Genomic DNA, 12,505 nt, shown 5'->3' with positions numbered 1-12,505 from the left:
AATTATATATATAAATATATAAAAAAATTAGATTTTTATTTGTCATATTTTACATAAAAGTTCATATTTAAAAGACTATTTTTTAAAGCTATGTAATTTTTTTATTAAAGATGTTTTTAAGGATCAAATAAAAAAGTGTAATTGTGCAAAATAATTATTTTTGTGGACATTGGATTTATAATTTAAATATATTTTTCAGAGATCAACGTCTTGTGTACTACAATTCTGCCGTTGCACATCATACCGGGGTAAGTATTAAATTATTTTTTATTTTATATATTTCAAAGTAATATATAAGATAATTTGTGCAAATATATATATATTGTATACAAAATTTTATATATCTATATATAATTATTTAATATGCATTATTACTGTGTAGAATGTTTTATCTCGCGCATAAAAGATTCTCGTTTCTGCAGAGATACTAATTTTCGCAATTTACATTCTCCTTAAACATATATTTTATATGAAAGCGACTTACGCTTTTCAGTCTGCTTGTGAAAGATATTTCAAAGTTCCTTTTTCTGTCGTCGAATTAAACAGCTCAGTAAACCGAACTGCCTCAGCCTTTAAGATGGGCAGGAAGTCAGATGGTTTCGATATATTTATGTACTCGCATCTCATTCGTATATTTATGCGTGACTATGTATATGCTAGTCCTCAAAGGGGTCGACGTGATCGTTTCGTAGAGAGCCAATAAATATTGGTAGGACGGAATCCAATAGAATCCTTTCTCCGGAATCATACGGATGCTTGCTTCACCTGATTTCGAGTAGCAGCTACAAATTTCCAAAGAACATTCGTCGCCTTTGAAATATAAAGAAAAACGTTATGCGAAATTCACCGGGAATGCGCCGGAAAAGAATACTATTATAGAGTATAACTAAAAATGTGTTAGTAGAATTATTCAAATTTTATTTAAATTATTACATCTACGTTCACATTTATAATACTTGGAGAATTATTCCTGCATTTTCGCACGATCCTATCAACTCTCATGCCGTATTCTGTCTTTTTCGTCCCGAATCGCGCTCAATTTGCAATCTCGTGTAAGTCTTTGCATCTACTGAAAAAATGACAGCCACTTAAGTGAGCGTAAAGAACGACCTAGTTCGATTTGACTGTGTGTGACGCGTTGTGTGCAGCGAATTTTACATACGCCAACGCATAACGTCGTTCCTCGTCGTCGTATTGTTTGGTAGGGTTCGAGAGAACGCGACCAGCGCTCTACTTGGTTGGCTTCACTTATTCTTACTTACAGTATTCGCACGTCGCATTTCCACCTCTCCCTTTAAAGGGGCGACTGAACATTTGTCTGGCTTGCCACGCAACTAACTATGCCGCCACGAGCGAAATCTGCCACGGCGGAATCGTTTCTAACTGATGTCGAATGATTACTCAACCCTCTTTTCTCTCGCCCCATTGTTCCACTATTGTCGCGTTGATACCGATAGTTCGTTCCTAAGACGTCGGTCCGATTCCATTTCTCGATTCCGTAGGGGCTGTGTTTAAATGCGATCAAGACAAAAGATTTTTTTCTTTTTACTAATATTACTTTGATTGCAGAAAAAAAATTCTTTTAATAGATAAATCTCCCCGAAGATCTATATCAAATATTTGAATACATCAATTAAATGTGCTTGTTAAAAGAATCTGAGATTTTCTTAATAAATCTTTGTACTACACTACATTATATATTTATAAAAAATTTAATTACTTTTTTCACGAAGGAAAAATATTTTCTTTTAAGGAGCTAAGTTTTTCTGAAGAGTTATGTTAGCTATACAAATATATCAATTCGATTGTTAAAAGACTGCAATTTATTTCTATTTCTAAATAAATTTTTATACTTATATGATATAATTATATAATATATGAGATGTGTGCTTATGAAAAGTTTAAAAAATTTAAATAAACAGAAAAAAAGCGACAATAAAACAGAAAGTAAATTATGTATAGAAATATTTTAAAGTTGCACACATAAAATTGTATCGTATAGCAAAATGGATCAAATATTGCATTGACGATCGATCTGAAATTCGCGTCCTATGCAAAATGTAACGTTGAAAATTTTGTGCTACATTTATTACGTCATTATGCAATCAGAAGCAATAAAGACGCAACGATCTGTAGTCAGAAAATCATCAGATTGGCAATCGCTACGACCAGGAGCAAACTCGGAGAGCACGACGCTAATGTTTCTTTTCCATGAACCGAACAAACTATGCTCGTAAAGGCGACTGATTGACGTAGCGGCTCGTAGGCACGAGAATTGCTCGTCCCGACGAGCTCGTACGAGCCGCATCATAATGGAAACTTCGCGATCGCGTGCGTCAAAACGACTTTGTGCTACGGCGTTTGTCGTTGGCGACATGGTCACTGGCGTTTGCTCGCACATTCTCAGGGACATTACCGTAAAATATTCGTGCGAAAGCTGATTTGTAGATTTCGATGAACGTCATCATTCAACGGGCGAGTAAAGAAAATCGTAAAGAAAACAATTTCTGATTAAATTTTTTCTTTTTATGAAAAAAGATTATTATTTTTAATTTTCTCTACCAAAATCGAAGAAAAAGAAAAAGAAGAACGATAAAAAAAAAAGATTAAAATGATATTTTACAACTTATATAATATCTGGTGTATCATAAAAATTTTCTGTCAGACGTGTTACACCATTCTATCGCGACATTTATTATGTGTTTTATAGAATAACTCATAATATAAAGCATCTTTTTTTTATACTCTCATTGATTATAAATTTATGTCTTTAAAGTTATATTGAAGCTTAGTAAGATCCTAAAAGCTTTAATAGCTCGTAACAATAAGTCAGCTGACGCGGGAATATCGATAACTAATGAAAAATGACAGGGCTGATACGTGATGATTGCTCCGATAATTTTTAATTACCAGCTATAACAAATAAAGTGAGAAGATAAAAAACTGACGGATATATGCTTTATTTTATCATAAAATTTCTAATTCACGTATTGTCAGAAAAGCGAATATTCTTTTCCATTTTTTTTTTTTTATATTCACGATTTTAACATAACACTTTTATGTATCATTATTATTTAATTATGAGTTATTTAATTAAACGATGTTTAATCGTTTTATATTCATATATTGTATTATATGGTTGCATTCATTAGATTAGCTTAATATTTAATTCTATTATATATTATTATGCTACGTATTTAAATGTGTTTTGCCCATTTAAATGTGTCATGGTTCATGAAAAACAAGTGTCAAATAGCTTGAACTTAAGCGAACTATCTTATATTATTTTAACAATATTAAAATATTTTAATATTAAGAGGCCGATATTACATTTGTCGTACGACAAACTTTTTAAGCATATTGATTGGCTGCAAAATAGAAACTTTCTTGAGTCTCTAGAAATTAGCCAATCAGTGTGCTTAAAAAGTTTGTCGTACGACAAATGTAATATCGGCCTAATACCTTGATAAAACGACGCGCCGCTAGGGAATTCTACAACACGTGAAGTTGTCACGAGTCCGAACACTCGTGACCAAATTCCGAAACTGCCGCTCACTTTGCATCGCATATCGTCAGTGCACAGCCATAACGGAACTGCTTCTCGTCGTTGTGTCTTTTCGTTCGTTTCGAGTGAATTTCGCGTACAAACGAGTATCGGGTTAAATATTTTGAATGCCATTCAGTATCTAAAGCACCGAGGAACATTAAGGAGCATCGGGATATGTAACAAATCGAGACAAGAGATTGCTCACTCGGCTATGATATTCGTATAACATGAGTTCTCTCTCTCTCTTTCTCTTTCTCTCTCTCTCTGTTCCAATACGCGACGCGCGAAGTTGTCGCGAGCACACGTGACCAAATTCCTGCGGCTCACTTTGCGTCGTATATCGTCAGTGCACAGTCGCAACGCAACTGCCTCTCGTCGTCGCGTCTTTTCGTTTGTTTCGAGTGAATTTCGCGTACAAACGAGTGTCGGGAGTGCCGAATTTCGCGGATGATTGTCTTTCGTAATCGACGTACATCGCTTCGCGCTCCGTTCGATTACCGTCTTGAAGCGATACATTTTTTTAATACTCGCTTTCGTGTAGATCGCGGCACTCGTTCGATCGAATTAGTGTGTGTTTTGAATGGCATCCAATATCCGAAGCATCGAGGAACATTGAGGAACATCGGGGTATGTAACATATCGAGACAAGAGATTGCTCACTCGGCTGATATTCGCGTGACGGTGAGTATGTGTTGTGTGTTCATATGTGCCATTCGCGCTATCAAATTACTCTTGTACTTTTCGAATATTTTCGTCCTGCAATACAGAACTTGTCCAGTGTAAAAACAAGAATATTCTATATTCTTTTTAATTTTGGATTTTCTATTAGCTGTATTAACAATAATAATTAAATTTTTTTTTAATTGTGCGATGAGCACTATTTATAAAAAAAGGCGAAAATATAAATGCGCGATAGACAATATATATAATTATTTTCAGACACTTTAATATATATAATATTTCATATATATAATTATTAAATTCATATATATATATATATATATATGCTATAATCGAATATAAACGAAATCAGATTGTCGGAATTGAACATCAATATGATTTATAATTCTTTGAAGATGATAGCATGAAATGTCAGAAAAATAGTTTTAGATAAAAAAGAAAAAAGATTATGCATTTTATTCAACATGCATTGACATATATATATATTTTTTCTGACATTTCATTCTATCATCTTTAAAGAATTATAAATCATATTGATATTCAATTTCGACAATCTGATTTTATTTATCGATGCAGTAAAATATTAACATATGACAACAAATCATCTGGACTAAATATATTTTCAAAATAATTAATAATAACATGTATGAAATATAATATTTTTAGTTTTATTCATAGCTCGTAATCAGTTATATGTAAAGATATTCGGATATTCATTCAATGCGATTTTTATATATAATAAAGAGAGATTAGATTCCCGCGTGAATAGTAATGATAGAATATGTTATCTTTTACTATATCAAGTTACGTTAATACTCGATCGCGTTTAAAATAACATGTTAATTTTTATTTCGCCGTGCCATCGATCTTTGTTAAGCAAATATAATGTAACATCAAAGTAAATCCCCTTGACGCTTCCAGAATGTCCACTTACACGCCATTCTTTGCGTGGGAATCTCTTTGTTTGTGTTTGCACCGCATGGCAAAGGGAACTCTTTCGAGATTTGAATGTTTTATCGCGTGGAGTGGTATCGATTCTGTTTCTATGTGACTGCTAGAGAAGATGTCTAGTGTCGGAGCGCAGAATTTAAATCATTTTGCGCTGCATCGCGCTACGCAAATATTCCACACTTATGTCTCTACATACGAAGGGGCTGCGCTTCAGCAAAGTAAATATAATTTAACTCGAATTATATAAATCTCGTGCTCTGCGCGTGCCAGGAAGAAGATATCTTTGAACTTGGAATTATAAAATCAGATTAATAAGTCAGTCTCGACATTCAGAATCGCTGCATTCGTGTTAATCTTTCGGTTTAAATTTTATCTTAATACATTGACATTTCGATTGATAATTCCTTAAAATTATTTAATCCATTTCAATTTTCTTTACGGATGTCATCCTTATATATTGTAGTATATATATCTCTTATTATTTCATTTTATATTATAATGTTCAATTTTATACGGTATTCTTTTCACACAGGTGTACACAAGAGAAAATATTCGATTCGAAAATATATCGATTTTAATGTCAATTTCAATAACAATCTTATTAGAAGTTAATTCAAGAAAATAATACAAATGTGTACATTTATATTTTTCCTGTTATATTATATTAATATTATAAATTCGCGGTATATATTAATCATATTCTTATCAACACATTGATTCTAAAAATAGGCCTGTTTTGTCCATCTTCCTATATTTTACTTTCCTATTTTTTCGCGTTATGATCTTAACTACGCGTTCACCTAATGTAGCAACGCGTGAAATAAGTCCGACTGTGAGACGAGGCTTAACGGCTCTCGTCCCGCCATAATCACCGAGAGATCTAAGTAAATCCAGGTATGTCAGCGTAACTTAAAGCAAAGCTAGCCACGCGCACACAGTCGGTCAGCTAGTCAGTCAGCCAGCCAGCTGGCCGGCCGGGAGCGTCGGCGCGAGTGACAGTGGTGCTCCGCGACGCTGGAGATTTCATCCCCCTCGCGTCCGCGTCGCGTCATGGCACGTCGAAGCGGGATGAACGACGCGATCGGCGCGGTGGGGATGAACGGCGCGATCGGCTCGGTGGGGTTGAACGACGTGCTACCCCCGCCGGTCTCGCTCGCGCGCGCGACGGGATGCGATAGTAGGGAGACGGGCTGGGTGGGGTTGACCGCCGTCCTCCCCCCGCCGGTCTCGCTCGCGCGCGCGACGGGATGCGATAGTAGGGAGAGGTAAAGAGGTGGGGAAGTGATTCGCCTCGTGCGCGGCGTCGGATATACGTAGTCTCGCGGCAGGTCGGGAGTTCAGTCTCGACGCGATAGCGATACTCTGGTGTCGCGTTATACGCGGGCGACCGACACGTGTACGACGAGAATCATGGGTGAGATACGTGCCGTGCTGTGCCCGCGCCGACGACAGGTGCCCCTTCTGGTAGTGACAACTCTGTTAGTGGGCGTGCGTGCGGAGCTAGTCGGTGAGTAAATAAAACATAAACGTGTTGTTTTTTATTTTGATCCCGCGTCGATCGTTCATCGAGTATTATCATCGTGCGTGCCGGAATCAACTAAATGACACCTGTACGCTGGAACTATTAATTATGCTGCTCGTTAAGCATGTATCATCGCATGTCATTCGCGAGAATTCGAAGACGACAGATTTCACATTCCTGTAAAATCTGTGAGAACATAATAAACATATTTTTCAATTTGCACGTGAGCAAATTGCATCTATAGTTCATTGATAAAGCGACAGTGCGATTAGAAACTACTTATTAGCATTTAGTAATTTGGATATAAAAAAATATTTAACAAATGTGGAGCATATTGAAAAAAAAAAAAAAAAATCATATACATTTGATTTTTTTTCTTTAGAACAAACTCTATAATATATAGACGAGTTTAATAAAAATTGTTATTGGATAGTCTGTAATTAAAATCAAAGGTTGAAAGGAGATTTTTGAATGGTTGTCGATTGCACTATCCCGAGCTGTGATTAAAAGCTAATGTAATCTTTCAAGTAAGAAATTTTAAAATTATTAAAGAGATTTTAAAGAGGATTTATGTCACTAATAATAAGACAAGTTTATAAAAGAGACATAGAAAGAGAGAAAGAGAGAGAGAGATTTCTAGTAATTATTCTTTTTATATGTAAATAAAATATTGATAATGCTGTACTCTTTTTATAATGTAACACAGCAGAAATTTTAAATCTGAGATAATATTTCAACCAGTATTAAAACTTGTGTAAACATCTTCATCAGTAAAATCAGAAGTTAACGCGGCGAACGATCGGTTTTTATACGTTAATTGCCGGATCTATAATCGCGAACGTTGGCGTGACAGGAATTTCGATATTTGGCTTGCGTTATGATTTTAACGCGTTTCGATTTGTCGCGCGAGGAAATCGTGCGACGAATAATTCATTTCATTGCATTTATCGAGCTCGGTTTTGCCACTTTTCAGTTTTGTTCATGACGTTTACGAGAGACAGAGAGTGATTTGATTTTACATTTTATTTTTAAATTATGAACACAGCTATCTGTGGTTACATGTTACATGTGCCGTTGTGTCATTGAATGGTATATGACATTTCTTTTCCCTCGCGAAATATTCGCGTATCTATCTGAATATTGTGATTAAACAAATGTATAATGATATGTTGACAACAATGTTGACAAGAATCATTAAAATAAGATTGTGCTATAGTATTTTAAACAGTTATAACTAAAACAATTAGAAATATAATCAGAAATCTTTTTCGTATATTGCATCAAGAAAGCAAATTGTGTAATGAAAAAAAGGTCAAGAAATAGAAATCTTCTTTCTCAAATGAAACATATTTTTAGATAAAATAACGACGACGAAATACGTTTATCGTAAAATTTTGAAAGTGCATCATTTAGTTTATATAACGTTTGGATGCTGCAAATTTTCTTTTCTGTTGCCTTATTGAAGAAATTTTCACTTGCCGATGTGTCACCGTGCAATTCTAGACGCGCTTTACAACATATATTTTCCTTTGCGGAAAAGACGTGTTTATATCGCTCGATTCCGTTTTATACGTACTTGACAGTTTCCGAAATTGTTCCATATTTGTGAAAATTATCTAGGCGAAATAGATTGTCCCCCGAATAAAAAATGCGATACACGAAGATTTATTTCTTAACAGTCTTTCAGTAGATGTATTCAGTAGATTAATTGTTGTTTTTTTAACATTGTTTATATTTTAATTTTGCAAGTGTTATTTATATTGCAGAAATTGTCTTCTGATATTAGCGTAAAATATAATTTTTATAAAATAACAGCACGCATCTTTTCGGGCGCGCTAAAAAATATCGGAAGGAAATAACGGAATAAGATTATTTGCGATTTATTTTTATAATCAGCATTTTTATTTAAATCGGATGGCATTTGTTCACTGAGTATTTTATTTACAAAATATGCGTTCTAATTTATTAATTAAGTGGTAAGGCAGTTGGCAATTAGCTCAATGTTAAACGCACACATTGTATTTTGGAACAAGAAAAGTTGCGCGAGAGAAAAGAATGTTTATGGGATGAGAAGCTCGAAGTTTGGTCGTAACATTATCGCGCTAATAAAGCACGCAAAATGCTTAATAGGTGTGTAAATTGAGTTGCGTCTTTATGAAATTATAAAAAAGTTGGCACGTGTAACAGGTGGTTTAGTGGCGATTGTTTTGCCCGATATTCGTAAGAGACGAATCGAAGTCCCACATAACTCTTCTGAATAATAATAGGATTACAGTAACGTCTTAATTATAGAGATCTTCTCGATTCGAATCATAACGAATCGAGATGAATTGATGCATAGCGACAATTCGATTATTACGCAAGATACTTTTTTCATTAACCTTGCTGAAATGATTTGTCCGTGATAATTTAAGCGTTAGAGTTTACAAAAATTTAAATAGTATTTGAATTATATTCTTATTACTCATGATGAATAATGAGGTGGATCTCGCATTTACGAAAAGGTCGCGTATAGAAGAATGGAAGTTTTATCCTTTTAAGGATAAATGATTCTTTCGTTAAATTCTCCCGCATTATATAATATCGGGCAATCAAAACGTTTTAAAAATGTCTCGAGTGTCGGTTTGTAAGACGAATCCGAGCGATCGTGTATTTCAATAACGCTTTCTCTGTTTCTTTTTCTCTCTCTCTCTCTCCATTAATAATGCTAGATAGAAAGTAACGGGTATTCGGATGGTTAATATTGTGAAGTGTAATTTATCGCGGGTACGCGACATGCTTTTCAAATATGAGATACGACGCATCATTTCTGACCGTTTTTCAAAGGGTTATTTATACTCAGGGCTCTCAGAATAACGTCGATGCACCAACGCTATGCTGCCATGATATTTTTGCCGCGTTGGTATGTAAATCACTTGTTATACAGTATGTTGCGAGCGCATTATCGATCTGCGACCAAGAATTTAGCTATTCATGTTCCACTAATTATTATTATCTTGGATCTCTCGCCTATTTTAATACCGCGACTAGGCAAGAGCGGAAATACGGAAGGAATAATGTAAAAATATATTATTACGCAGTGATTTATACACAAACGGATGCCAGCTTTCTGCGTGCGTTTTGTAAACGCATCTGTGCAACGTGAAGCGCTTTGTTATCACACTTTGGTTCGTTACTTTTCTGGGCAACTCGCTCGCCGTAATTTTGTAGTTCTCAGTGGGAAAACGTCTGGCAGTCTGTCGTCAAATTTAACCGTTTGCACAAACGTTTCCCATATTCGCGTTTGTAAAGGGGAAAAACTGAAAAAGCGGAAACGTAGTCGTATTTAAATTTTTGCATCAGTATTTAGAAGCTATCATAGCGCAGAGGTTACAATTAATGGATAAGTCGATATGCTGTTAAAATAGATACAATCTATTTTAATTTGGAGGCAGAAATAAGTATTAACTTATTCGTGCAATATCCTACAACATTTTACGACACGAGTTATTTTTGCGACTTATTTTTTATACTAGCACCTACATTTTTAGATTTATTAAAAAATACATTACATATATTATATATTTAAAAACAAGAACATATATATACATGTAAATATTTCATCTAAAACTAATTTAAAATATCTTTGTATTAAATCGATATTCTTCGCGATTGTTATCAATAATAACACTTTGTTTACTTAATATATATTGGATTTAGATCCACAAGAGAGAGAAAGAGAGAGAGAGAGAGGCAAAATTGAAAACATCAGTTTAAGAACCGACATAATTTCAATTGAAAGTCGAAATAGACAGATGCCGGATCCGCAAGTATCATCCAAATCCTTTGCCCATAAAATTGATCAAATTCTGAGATACGCCGCACTGGCAAACGCTTTGGATCCAATAAAGAGGATTAAGTGTACTGAGCTGTAAACACGGTGTGATTGAATTCTGGGGGCGCCGAGGAAATTCCTCCCCTATGCTTTCTTTCTCCGTACTTTCTCTGTTTCTCATTTCTTTCTCTCACTCTCTCGTTTGTTTTCTCTGTTTCTTCTCCGCTGCTTCACCCTTCTTTCGAGTGTTATAGTTTTCTCCTTTGTTTATGTGCCCTTTCACGGCCATGCAAGAAAACAAAATGGTCGTGCCAAGCTTGTTCCACTTTCATTACCGCGGAAAATGTCGCGACATTTATCTCCACGTAAATTGGACGTCCAAGATGGTCCACTGAGTTTTATGCGAATTTTCGTCTAATGGAGTGTGTGATTGCTCTCTGATATAAATTGTCAGATGTACAGGTGGAAGATCAACTTTCAAGACAAAAATTTTTGAATTTTGCAATTTATTTTATATACATATTTAATATTATTTAAAACACACTATATGAATAACTATGTTGTTTTATATTATTTTTGTTTCTGCTCTGATATCACAAAAATTTAAATATTATAGATTACAATGGCTTAACACATTATTTTACGTATTTTCTAGCAGCTAATAAATGTTGCATTATTTATTGGTGTTGTAATAATCCTCTTTCAGTAGAATGCATATTATTGCGAATTTTATATATTATTTAAGCTATGTTTCGCGTCTCAAATATCGTTCAATAATTTACGGGCAAAGTTTCGTACCCAATTAATTTGCTATTATCAAAAATATGTGACAAAAATAAATAATTATAACAAAATATGTATTTATAATAGTAAATATCAAATTTAACACGTTAAATAATTAATGTTCAATTTGTTAATTTGTAATAATTAAAAAAAGAGATTTTTTAATCTTATTCATTATTTAACGATTTTTGTTTAAAATTAGTAATTTTAAGTGTCAATCTTGTGATGTAAAATTTGATAAAATAACGTATTAAAATATGAAAATATGAAATAATTAATAAACGCGCTTATTCCAAGAATGCGTATGCAAACTTAACAATTAATACAATAATTAAATTAATTTGAAATATTGTACGTTTGTAATAATATCAGAAATTCTAAAAATACTTTGCACATATTGATTTTAATTTAAATTTATAAAATTATTTAATAATACAGTATATATTAAACGATAATTTAACAATGTGTATGTGCATATATTAACTTGGGGCTTTAGATGCGCGGCACACAATTATATAAATTTGCAGCAGCAGTATAGTTTTTCAATGGTATATGCACATAAAAGGCAAGATTTTTGTTCAAATTACAGTAATTAATAGGAAAATAAAATCAATAAATTCCTTTGCCATTTAAAATTTGAAAATAATCACTAGAATAAATTTATATGAATATTTTATAAATTATATAAAATATATGCGACGTATATGTACCTCGTTATTAATGTTTATTGCAAGATGCAGCTACGCGCATTTCGCGTTCTAGTTTCGATTCTCGACAAAATAATAATCATTTCGGACGATCGCATTTGCGGAGGAGATTTATAGGGAAAAGTTGCAATCGCAGACCGATACGTCACGTGATCTTTCTTCATAAACTTCGGCATTCTTTGCACGATTTCGTGAGTCGAATAAGCGGGTGTGCTAGAAAGAGAGCAATAGTTTTCAGTATAGGAACGATTGTCCTTAATCCTCCCCTTTCGTCTCCGCACCTACTCTCCCCATCATCGGCTATTACAAGGATTCTGTTAGCGGCGAAGTTTCGAAGTGGCAATTCCCGAAGGTACAATTATTTGCGGTACCCACTGACATCTCCGCTCCGCGCTGACTTGTTTCGAAGAATTGAAATTTTATTGAAACAGATTGCATCTGTTATATATATCGGGGAAATCGACGGGCGACAAACAATTCTCTCATCTTTGAATGCCATA

At 34.1% G+C, this 12,505-nt stretch overlaps 1 protein-coding gene across 1 annotated transcript in view; it reads left to right on the top strand.

Annotated features, from left to right (window-relative positions):
• The first annotated feature begins 6,457 nt into the window (after positions 1–6,457).
• The window catches only part of LOC115234300 (neurotrimin), a 161,761-nt gene continuing 155,713 nt past the window's right edge, over positions 6,458–12,505 (top strand). Inside the window, exon 1 of the mRNA XM_029805274.1 lies at positions 6,458–6,686. Coding sequence (XP_029661134.1) covers positions 6,590–6,686 — 97 coding nt within the window. The 5' untranslated portion in view covers positions 6,458–6,589. The remainder of the gene's footprint in view (positions 6,687–12,505) is intronic.

The sequence above is a fragment of the Formica exsecta genome, unplaced genomic scaffold, assembly GCF_003651465.1.
Source record: "Formica exsecta isolate Colony F162 unplaced genomic scaffold, ASM365146v1 scaffold2, whole genome shotgun sequence".
Classification (NCBI taxonomy): Eukaryota; Metazoa; Arthropoda; class Insecta; order Hymenoptera; family Formicidae; genus Formica; species Formica exsecta.
This window is presented reverse-complemented; position numbering and strand designations above follow the sequence as displayed.